This window comes from Haliaeetus albicilla, chromosome 4 (genome assembly GCF_947461875.1).
Source record: "Haliaeetus albicilla chromosome 4, bHalAlb1.1, whole genome shotgun sequence".
Taxonomy (NCBI): Eukaryota; Metazoa; Chordata; class Aves; order Accipitriformes; family Accipitridae; genus Haliaeetus; species Haliaeetus albicilla.
In genome coordinates this window covers 50,378,031-50,390,132 of record NC_091486.1, presented here as the reverse complement: position 1 = coordinate 50,390,132, position 12,102 = coordinate 50,378,031, and the positions used below count along the sequence as shown (strand labels likewise).

General features: G+C 43.6%; 1 protein-coding gene across 12 annotated transcripts in view; it reads right to left on the bottom strand.

Annotated features, from left to right (window-relative positions):
- Positions 1-12,102, bottom strand: part of SAMD11 (sterile alpha motif domain containing 11) — a 124,793-nt gene that overhangs the window by 66,168 nt on the left and 46,523 nt on the right. For 11 of the 12 annotated variants that reach the window (XM_069782598.1, XM_069782599.1, XM_069782603.1 and 8 more), the window contains one exon: positions 10,538-10,588. The exons of the other annotated variant lie outside the window; for it this stretch is intronic. In XM_069782598.1, the coding sequence (XP_069638699.1) occupies positions 10,538-10,588 (51 nt within the window). The remainder of the gene's footprint in view (positions 1-10,537; positions 10,589-12,102) is intronic. 12 annotated transcript variants of the gene reach the window in all.

Sequence of the window (12,102 nt, the reverse complement as noted above, 5' to 3'; positions counted from 1 at the left end):
CTCAGGTCGACAGTGGACAGAACAGCCAGAGCAGGATAAGACCTAAAGCTGGGCACAGGAGGATTTGGGTCAAGGATTTGAAGGCTCTGATCAGGTGACTAATAAAGAAGTGGATGGGGACGGGGAGGGGGGTGTAAGGGGGAGCAGCAGAGTTTGTTTCACTGTTAAACAATAGGCAGCATGACCCGCTGACAGGCTGTGTCACTTTTCCATCAGAGATAGGCAGATAAGCCCCAGGCAAAGAAGCTGGATGCAAGCCAGCATATGTATGTGCATCTCTGAGGAGCGGAGGGGCTGCCTCCTTCCTCCAGACCTCTCTGTGCCTTACTGCCTCTTCTCATCCCACTTCTCGCACTCCAGGACCTCTCTGGCCTAAGCTGGGAAGCCTCAGCTCCTCTGACCTGCCACTTCATGAATTGCAATGTGGCAAACTGCTGGGAGGCAAGCTACCTTGTGATGCATTTTCTGGCTCCCTCTCCTTATTTCCCGAGCTCATCTCCAACTTGTCTATTTGCTGCAAAAACCCAGACCCCGCATCTACCTGGCGAACGACGTTTGTAGCCAGCAACGTGTTCAGCAGCACTTTCACATGCTCAACCAAGTGCAAACTGGCCCTGTTATTCAGGAATCCAGCTTGGGGCCTGCTGAAGCTAATGGAAAGCCTCCCACCTACCTCCACTGCCACAGGAGGAAGCTGTACCCCATGAGAATTTTGCAATCTAGACAGAAGACAAGCATGATTTTCAGCAGGCAAAGCTCAGGGCACAGCTGCCTCTCATTCCCTGGCCTTCTTGGTTATATTTTTATTGCTCAGTCTTTAGGTTGCCTTTTAAAACTTCATCGTTGATTAAAAAAAAAAACTCTCAGTCGCTCTCTCTCCTTCTTAGATATCAGTCCTGATAGACCTTGACAGACAACAATTTACCAGCACCCCACTTCTGCCTCTGGGTATTTCCACCTTCTAATAAGATGTCACCCATCAGACACAGGCAAAAAGGGAATGAAAGGGGAAAGGCGAGGGAAGGGAAAATAAGAAAGAGGGAAGGGTAAACAAGTTTTACCAACTGGGGGGAGCTGAGAGGCCTGAAAATCCCAACCCCAACCATGGGCAATACAGCCCTAATCCTCCCTACAGACTTATCTTGAAAAAATCATCCTGCAATGTCCCAAGCAAAATGCTCATAAAATTTCATTAATGCTCATGACAGTTCATAAAAATGATCAGTAGAGCTGGCAACTCCAAAATTAGGTGGAAATAAGTATAAAGATGTTTTTATTGTAATCCTGCTTTGTCATTCGGTTCTCTGCAAGCACATAAATAAAAATAAGATGGAACTATACCACATTGATGCTGGACTGGAGATGGGGAAGAGATAGAGCACTGAGATGAAGTGCAAACCCAGTCTATCATTATTGGCACCTTATTCTGATAGTTGCTTTTGACATGCGCCCATCCGCTAAGGTACCACAAAAGCATTTGGCAACGGGCATGCCCATGCTAGACATTTTAGCCTCAGATTTCCCCTCCTGCCTGCAGTAATGCAGATAGGGCTTCTGAGTTTGAAAAACTATCAGACGGGCCTAACGCATCTTGAATCCTGCATTTCCACCACAGTTGTAATCTTGGAGCCAAAAAGCTTACTGTGCAGCAGGATAACGGAGCACGGTGACTTCTGAGAAAAGGAGAAGGGCACAAAGCATTAGAAATAATGAGAGCCTGAATCCAAACAAGGTAGGGAAAACCCTAAACACAGTCAGTCACTTTACTACTCCTGAATCACCAGCAGGATACACCAGCCTTCCAGATGAGACACCTCACCCAGAGTTGTACAAAGTATAGGCATTACAAAAGCATGGTGTAAGCACTGTGCAAGACCTTCATCATTGGCAAGGTGCAGCTCCTGGGAAGCACCATCCCCCTACGATGCTTGCATTGCTGTTCATTGCAGTCTGCTGCTCTTTCTGCCAGCCTTACTGCCCCCGGCTCTCTTCTGAGGCAGGAAACATGAGGATCTTGTGCTATTTTTCTCTCATAAGGACACGGAACCCAGTACTCCAAGCTCGCAAGAAGCCTGAAGGTTAGTTACAGACTTGAAGGTTAGTTACAGACTCTTTTTTCCCGCCTGCCATTTTTTCTTAGTGCAGATATGCATCCAAGTACGCACATGACTGGTCCCTTGAAAACATCTTTGACTTCTACCTTCTACGCACACGCTTGGTGGGCAGCAACCCAACACAAATTTACCAGAGTTCAGAAGGATTTTCCATAATGGTCCATCTTCACTGGCTCATCTGCCACAACCACTACAAGTGTCTGTACTTTTTTCCTCTGAACATCCATCAAGCCCATGCTATTGATCACTCCCTCCCCGAGCACAGGCTGCAGCTCACCTTGGCCACTAATAAAAAAAATTTCACTAAGAGAATAATGAAGGCAACCATGGCAAGCAGAAATGCCATTGGAGGGCGGGGTGTCACATACTTGTCACACTCCCTTATTGTGAGTCAGGTGCGTTTCATGAATACCTAAAACTGCCTCCATTCTGCTCTTCCCCTGCCTCCTCGCTATACAGACCTTGTGAATCAACCTCCAGGACTCCCTGCTTCACGGATTCCTGCAGCTCACATTGGATCCCTCCTTCATCCTAGAGCTTCAGCGTCTCTTTGTTTTCCTTTCCATCGTTTCCCAGGAGCTTAGCGTGTGCTCACGCAGATTTATAAACCCTTCTTTAAGTTCCCCATTTTCTCATTAACACCAACTTAATCATCCCTGCTTACCCCGAATTTCCCCAAGTTCCTAGGTCTCCCATGCTGGATCTCCAAACTGGTCCCTTAAAAAATACTTCTCAAACTCTGTTACTTGTCAGAATCCAAGTCACACCCAGCCTCACGCTCTAAGCCAAGCAGCTGCTCCTGATGCATGCATGCAAGTGCAGGGAAGGGCCAAACAGTTCCTCTGCCTGCAGCACCAGGCAGCCTGGAGGTCCTGATTTTTCTCCTGACAGGTTTTCTGGCACGTCTGACTTGCACCAAAATCAATGGGCCTGTCCGGCTGACATGTAGAGCGTTCCCTGAAGTCTTGGACTTGTCTAGATGCTGCGTTCCAATGTTCCTCAGTAACAGACAAATAGAAATGTTTTGCTCAGCCAATAAAAAGAATGTGTCGCTGACACGCAGCTGGTGTGCCTAATGGATATAAGGTCTTTCTGAATATCCCAAATTCTCCTCATTTTCTCAATTCATTAAGCTGCCTGCTTTGAACTGATGAAATATTAAAATACTCAGATGAGCGATTTTAAATGGGTGATATGGTATAAGTTTAGACAATGAACAGTGGGAACTGATGATCTACAGGAATCACTCACATATCCAACTTACATTTGAATCCTTTCAATTTCACAGTAGGGTGTGAAGAGGGAGGTCAGAAAACCTTCTATTCCAGAAACATGCCCTTGAAATTTTGATCCAACATACAATCTAAAAGCAGAAGGATATGATTCGCTTTTCGATTGCTGTATGCAGCTGAAATATATCAAGAATGCTTCCCCAAAGCTGTAACCAAGCTTATGTATATCTCAACAATATACCAAGGTCTTAAGATGCCTTCACATGCTCGGTTTATCCAGAATTCTTTCAGTTGCCCTAGAAAAGTTCCATTATACCCCCCCCACCCATCATAGATAAACTGGAGATGACAACACACTGGGGATAAATATGAAGAACATTACTCTTGTATAAACATTCTCTCTCTCTTGTAGATAGATCTAACAGCTTTTCTCATCTACCTTATTTGAAATATAATTGTATTCTTCTATCTTTAAAACGAAAGCTAAAACTAGTTTATCAGCTACCTACTCACCTTTACCATTCCTCTGAATCTCTGCTAGTACATAAATGGTCTCCTTTCCCTAACCCGTCCCTATAGCCAAATGAAGCTTCCTGGGAATGAATACAAGAGCAAAAAGTACTGCTAATGAAATAACCATAAAATAATTATTTCAGATTAAATAATAGTTTTCAGCAAACCAATAGGTACTAATTTTCTCCTCCCTGTTCATCCGTTCTTCCCTACGAGTATGTTCGTTCCAGAATCTGCACAAACAAGGCCACAGATAAGGCCCTGTCTGGCCTTATCCCTACAGGAAAGGGAGAAGCAAAAGCTACTCAGGTAACCCTGCTCTACATGACTCCATGAAAATCCCAAGTCTAATTCACCCACTCACATGGGCCTTGGGGAACATCCTGCCAGCAGCCTCTGTGGAGCTCAGGAATACGCGCAACTTCTAGAACTAAATTTCATCAGTGCCTTCCAGCAAGATGATGTCAAGAACAACTTTGTTTCCTGCCAGTACCAGTCTTTTGGGGGGTTTAGATCCAAAAAATAAAAGGAAACCATATACTCTATAGCACAGAGCCAGAAGTCTGTCCTGTTGCCATTTGAAGTCTCCAAAAAGCATCTGATGGAACAGCAGCTCCAACCATTTTATCTCGATATCCACACTTCCAAACTTCACATGGATGCTTTGTGAGTGATCGCGCACAAGCAAAGCAAAGGTTGCCCATATTTTTTTCTACAGAACTGGAAGCTTAGCTCCTTGGCTGAACCTTCCGAAATGCTCTTCATTCTGACTCAGAACGTTCTTGTTAATGTCTACTAACTATGTGGATTTGGTGTGGATTTACTTTACTTTTCTTCTTCAAGTTCAACAAAAGAATACATCCATTTACTTGTTGGGCAACTATTGTCTAAAATCAAACAGGTATGTCACTGTTTGATGAACAAACTGAGTTCACCCATCTGGAAAGTCTTTTCCTTCCAACATATTGTCTCCACATAGCCATGCCTTGACTGCCAACAGCAGCGGCATTAGCCAACAGCTTCCTTGTATTTACTGGCTTTGCCTTCAGGAAGCACGTCCTGGTTCACAGCTTTAACATTTAGAAAGGTGAGAGCTCTTTGTATAGTCCACCAAGATAAGGATTAAAACATTTCCTTATGCAGTCTATGTCCCAAAGCCACAGCAGAAATAATCTGGAAGGGCCGAATTCAGCCTCATGTTAAGTAAGGGTCCTCCCCATACCAATCCAGAAGTCATGGTTAATATATTCTGTGGTATTTCACTGGGATCTTTCTAAGCTTTCTAAAGCATACAGTCAAGAGTCAGCTTCACCGTTGTCCTCCAAAGTCATCATAAGTTACGGAAACAGCTCTGCAAGTCTACATACAGTTGGTATCTCATCAGCCTTCTCTGCCCTGACTTAAATCAGATAGGCAAAATCTGACTCATTCTGTTTAGTTCAGCTTACTCTCAGCTTTTTCGACTGGGGCTACTGCTTCAGCCCTGCTGTCCGTTGGTGTCGAGGCAGAAATCAGTGACTGACATGGAAGGGTGAAGGCAGGTCCCCATTTGAAGGCACTCTTGTCCCTCTGCCACTGTCTGATTTTTCTGCTGTAACTTAAAGGCGCTTATCTGACAAATACCAGCTCTTTTAGCAGCAGATGCTAAAGACTGCAGGGTATTAAGGGGTCACATCTAGCTTCCAGCTGCTAAAAACTTCTTGTGACCTTTTAGTACCTACTTCAAGTCTCCCAGATTAAAAGGCAAATCTTACTAGGAAAAATAAATAAATAAATAAATAAATAAATAAATAAATAGACAGCCCAGAAGCCATCCTATATCAATCCTTAAAGGGCAGAGCAGCAGGATCCTCTGGCACTTGATAACGTTACTTGCATCACACAGCAATACTTTCTGCTGAGTCAGGATCAGCCTTGACACGTTCAGAACTATCTACTTTTCAATTCTCCTCTCCTGCTTTCCTTTTCTCTCCCTGTGTATCTTTCCAAAGGAATGAGCTAAATCTGTGAATTCCCCTTCAGTTCGCTTCTCCTGTCCCACTTCCCATGTATTTTTCATCTGCTTCTTCCACTTGGCCTGATTCGTTCAATGTCCTCTTCCTTACTGACTAACCTGTTTCATTCCTCCTTAAATACAGTTTTCTAAAAAGTGTGCAGCTGTACCACATAGACGAAACACGTACATGTAAGGATCCAGTTTAAGCACTGCTGCTTAAACTCAGTTCTGGCTGAGTTAAGGGTGTATGCCAGGGTTAAATCAATGCGGAAAGGCCCACTAAGTATGTTATCGTCAGATTTAAACATTCACGTACACATGCACACGGATACACAGGCTCTTGGCCAAATGTCTGTCTGTCTAAAATACATTCTAATATGGTTCATGCCCATCCAGAAAGGCTGGTTACACACCACTGTAATCTTTGTTTAAATGGTGGTTGTTAAATGCATTTTATTTGCTCTGGGGAAAGGATGCCTTTGTTTTTCTTCCCTCTTCTTATGCAGCCTTCATGTGGCATATACCTGGATAAAAATTATCCCCTGGCAGGCCCAGTAAGCTTGGAGTGTCTCCTCAAGTGGGTTTTTGTTCATATGGCAATGAAGAGACTCTCTTGCATGCTCCTGCCTCTCTCCTTTGTCACTGTTTTATGCCTGCACCAGCGCAGGACACTGAAGACAGAAATGCTGCCTCGGATATTCTTTCGGAGTTTGCTTACCATGCAGCCAAAAGCTAAAACACGCGGCTGAACATCAAGATGCCTAGCTCAATTCTCTGCTATGCTCCTTGTCTTTGTATGCAGCTTTAACCAAATTACACACCATCTTCCTTCCTACCAGTCAAGCAGTCTTTAACAACGGCAACAGTAAACAACTCGACTTCCTTGGAAACAGGCATGGCTTAATTGCACTGACAGTGTCTTGAAATTTGAAGGTGGGCAAAATGTTTATTCCACCCTGAGCTGCATCACTGCATGGTATTAACATGCATGACCTCTTATCTATTTCTCACTCACCTCCCTGCAGTTCCCTCAAGACATCAAGTGGCAACAAATAGAAGGAAAATCCTTTTCCTCTCTGGAACTCCTTTTTATTCCACAATTTATTTTCATGAGATGCCTCGACCTCAGAAAGGTAATCCTGCCTGTGGTGCTGAGCAACTGTGACCCACGCTGAAATCAGTGGGAGCAGAGTCTAGGTATCTTGTGGCCGAGACCAGGCTTTAACCTTGTGTTTACTATTCCAAAATTTGACAGGCTTGTCTTGAAATAAAAGGAGAAGTACATCACTTACTGAACAACTTCAACACATTTCAGCAAATTATTCCAGGAACAATATGTCCGTGCAAGGGAATTCTACCTTAAAAAGGCAATTTTAAAGGCAGACTAGCTGTAAACAAAACCTCAAACCTGTATTAACTTCAAAGCTTACAAGGGAAGGGAGCAAAGCACCTGGCAAGACAAGGAGAGATCCTAATCTCCCCTTTCAGGACAATTCCCCTATCTTGAACTTTTGGTTCTTTGCATATACAATGATATGTACCCAATTAAATGTCTTTTTATCCAGGGCAATGCAGACAGCAGTTCTAAGGTAGCTCAATCCAGTGAATCCAGGTACCCTCTGACAACTTGGAAAGGAAGATCAAAGACAAACTTATGACAAAGAGGCAGGTAAATTAAGATGGCAGTTCTCAGACCTGCTTGATTTGAAGTAGCATGGTGACTGTGTGCATTCATGCAGGTGTGGTGCATCGTAACGATTTCCTGGCATGGGTTTGGGATGACCTGTGTAACTCCCGTGTGCCGAATTATGCAGGTCACTGAGAAGAAAGGTCAGCTAAACCTTTTTGCCACCCCATGAGGTATTTTAGATATGCCAGATCTTTTACAGAACCTTGTGGCAATTTTGGTCACTTAAATACATACAACCTTTCTCTGTACTGACACATAACCACACAAATTACTTTCTTTGCCACATAGCATAACACGCGTTGGTTTCTTCTGAACTAGCTGGATGGGCACAATTTTTGATAGCTGGACTAACCATTTAATCTGCAAAAGCAAAACTTCTGTTCCCAAGAGGAACTACCATGTTTCTGCCAGGAGAGAGCTAAACCAAAGGGAACAAACAGTTAAGCTGAGGAAGCCCAAGAAGTGTACTCGTTGACATAAAAATCAGACCATTATTTTACTCTATGCATTGCAAGTTCAGAATTATTTTTTTTTTAAGACAGGGATTCTAATTGCCAAAGGGGTTTGCACCCTTAGTTGCCATTGTGCAGAATCGTTGTTCACATGGCTATTAATTAAGGCTTGTGTCAGCACTTCCATTACAAACCTCTGCCTTTTAGGAGTTTATAACTGAGCCATAAAACTCTGCTCTAGGCTGAAATTTATCATGAAAAGGTCTGCCTGGAAGGAATCCATTCTTTTGTATTTTAGAGTCCCAAAACCTTATAGCGACAAACCAGGGATTTTATTCTAAAGGCTGCCATACAAAAAACTTCAGCTGTTTTTTATAGGAGTGCTGGGTGAGATGTGCCTTCTAGACTGGCTTCCAGAAGCTTACTGATCAGGGTGGGGTTTCGTACTCTTAACATTGTAAATTTTAGGAATTATGGGGGTTTATGCTTCACAGCCAAAGTCTGTGCTTACTTAAATACCAATGAATACCTCTGCCCTCACTTGTTCCCTAATGGAGTATGAATCAGTACAGATTTCCCACCCTTCACTTCCCACTGCCTCATGGGGGTGCCAAGACTTAATTCATACTCCAGTACTCAATTATATATAGATGGACTTATCTCTCCAGGTGCACGGTTTAGGCTATAACCTTCACACACCAATGTTGCCAACAGAACAGTCCAAATTGTCCTCATGTTGGGGGAGAGAGGCAGTGGGTATGTGTGAATGGGTTAAAATGACAGGGACTATTTGTCCTTCACTTCTCCGCTGCCCACTTTCACTCTTTTGCCACATTTTTTGGGGGGGAGCACACAGAACAGGGGCAAAACTTGTTAGCGCTGCATTTGAAGGGCATGTGATGGAGATGGAAGTAATTTCTAATACTCTCTGCTCCTGTCACTGATGCCTACATTTGCGAAACATTCTGAGACTTGCAGATATAACAGAAATGCCCACATCAGCCGCAATACTCATAGGTCTAGACAACCTGATCTCTACAGAGTATGAATAATTTCTTAAATGTTTGTGAGGTGTCTAGCGTGCAGTGGGCACTTCCACAACTAATAGTAGTAGTAGTGGTGGTGGTGGTAGCAATAATACTATTTTCCTACTGTTTTTAAATCTCTAACTGAACAGGAAGTTTACGCAAAGCATCAGAAACTACTTTTAGCGAAACAAAAAAGTTATTAGTGGACTGCAAAGCAAGCAGATCCAATGGACCAGATCCTGATTTCTACAGTATCCACATATGTATGAAACACATACAGAACCAAATTCTGGACTGTTCTGTACCCCATCTACCTCCTTCTGTTCTACGTTCTCCAAGAAGTTTCACAGCTGCACAGATTAATTTTTCTTGTTCTAGAAAACAAGCGGTACCTGCCAGGCTCAACTATTTCACTCCGATGTGGCAGTTCAGTACAAAAGAGAAATTTCAAAATTCCAGTTTTCTTTTTCTAGTGCAGAGGCAAATTTCTGCAGCTATATTTTTAAAGGATTAGAAAAGTTTATGACTACTAGCAACACATAAAGAAAATGCACTATGCTCATGGTATCAACTGACCCAGAGGTCACAAAGAAATATTCATGTTTGTAACTGGGTATCTTCAATTTATGAATTTCCACCTTCTTAGCGTATCTGTTACTACAGGAAACCAGACTTTAAAAGCAATATATCAGACTGGTTCGGCAATCCTTCTCTTCTCACAATTCAGACTTCTATGTCACTTCTTTTATTTATGCTTTGTAAAACACCTGTCATTTTTTTAATGTCAACTTTTTCCCAAGCTGACTTGTAAATACTCTCACATTGCACTTTTGCAGCCATAGCTCAACCCGTTCGTACTTCACATTGCAAAATGCAGAGTCCTATTGGCTCCAATAGTTCATACTTCGACACTGCAGTCGGACTCCTACATGCCTAAGTTTTTGCAGGACCAGGCTGTCTCAGCGGTATGGTATTATCTAAAGCATCTGTCATCCAGTGATTCTTGTCATTTGCAGTCACAGGCCCACCTCTTAAGGTAGCACTTCTTTAAGTTGTCTCAGCACAACACTGCAACTTCTGAGCAATCCAGGAGCATCAGTCAGTTTGGCCTTCAATTAGCCTTTTGTGCAAAGGATCACTTTTGCAAATGAGATGCAGACTCCCATGTCTCTCATGTCAGGAAACAGACCTGGGCCACCCCAACGTTCCATTCTTCCAAAAAGGCACCAGAGTAAACATACCAAAACCAATAATGGGCTTTCTTTACAAGTCTAATCCATTCCCTCTTCCAACATAAAAATGAGACTGTTTCCCCCCACAAACAACTTTCCCCAAAATAAAAACAAAAGAAAGGATATGTGGTAAGGGGAGAAAGAGGAACAAAGGAGGAAGAAAAAAAACCCACAGCACTGACAGTTAGAAATGTTCATTTACATCTAACAGCATCCATACGCCAGTAACATATCATAAACTCTTAGCCTACCATACAAAGAGGGTGCCCCAAAATGGTACCTGCAAGAGGTCTCTCGGAAGGAGATGTTTAAATCCCAGTGGGTGTGTATCCTGTTAACAAACAAACAGAGAGGTCAATGGCACATGCTGAACACTGCATCTCTTGCCACCTAAAAGATCTGCTGCATCATGACAACCCACCCGTGGTCCTCTCAAACTCCCTCTCCCTAGCTTTCAACCACAACGACTGCCACCTTCTGAGCTGTGGGGTGCTGTGACGAGCCACACTGCACGCACATGGCAGTCCTGAGTGTCCACAGCAGGACTTACTGCTGTAAATAAGAGCCCTGCAGGTGAGCTGTACAGCGGTGAGAGAACATCTCCTTGCCGCATGCAGTCTCCCTAATAGGTGTAGGGACTGCAGGATGTTGTCTCAAGTAATGGGTCACATTCAGAGAAAGCCGAAAGAGCTAAGCATTGACATTTTATGAAGAAAACGCAAATATGTCTGTACTGTATTCCCTCCTCCACGCCTGCCCCAAGCTGTAAATAAATTATTAGCAATTTCCCACCTCAGAAATTAATTCACATATTCTGTCACTCTGCCTGCTGACAAGCAGGAATAGTGGATTCTAGATTAACAATAACCTAAATTAAGACAGAGCAGCCAACGGGGTTGGTTTTTCGTTGCCTTTTTTTTTCCCCTAGCTACTAGACAGCATCTACACCAACCCAGAGGGCTAAGGCAGATGCTTGACCTTCTGTGACCTGGTGTCTCCACTCGATACCAGGGAGCACTGATCTCCCCCGCCACCCAGAGGAGGTCTGTGACCACCACTGTTTCTCCACGTCAACATGATTGATGAGAACCCCAGCCATTTGAGACCAAACTGGCAAGCAAGCCCATATCCTTGCACAAACCCACTCCCACATCTCTCAGCACCTGCCAGTGAACATGCTGGTTCCTGGCTGTGCGTATCAATCAGCTCCTGCAGATATAGGTCCCCAAAAGCATTAAACAGAAGTGGCTGCAACTATCACAAGCAGCAGAGGCCAAAGGCACTTTTGTGCATTTTGTGTATCCCTACAGCACTCCTGCCTGTGTCCTCCACTAGAAAAAGCAACAGCGTGCCGCTGAAGACCATCTGACTGCAGAAGAAGCCTAATCTAAAACCTGCTGAAGTAAAAGAGAGCCTTTCTTCCAATCTGAATGTGCTTTGAATTGGGCCAGAAAACACTTAAGCATGACCAGTGAAGTCAATGGGACTTAACTCAGGTTTGAGTGTCTGTTTAAGTGGTTTCCTGAATGGATGCCCCTGCTTCAGCCTAGTTCAGAAATCAACTGAAAACAACTCTTAGCACGGAAATAATTTCACATCCAAGACATGACGCTGCTGCAAGTTTTACTAATGCGATAGCATACCTTTTGTGCTCTTCCTGCAAGTCTGGCTCAGAAAGGGAGTCTGGTTGCTCTCTGAGTAGTTCTTTTAGGGGCGAGTAGTTCTTTCAGGGGATGGTTAGGTTTTAGTAGATATTAACTTCCACCAATAAAGCTATGCTCAGAATTGTACTTAGTAGTTCTCCCACATATACCTAGTTTTTCCTATTCTTCTTCTTCCTCATAT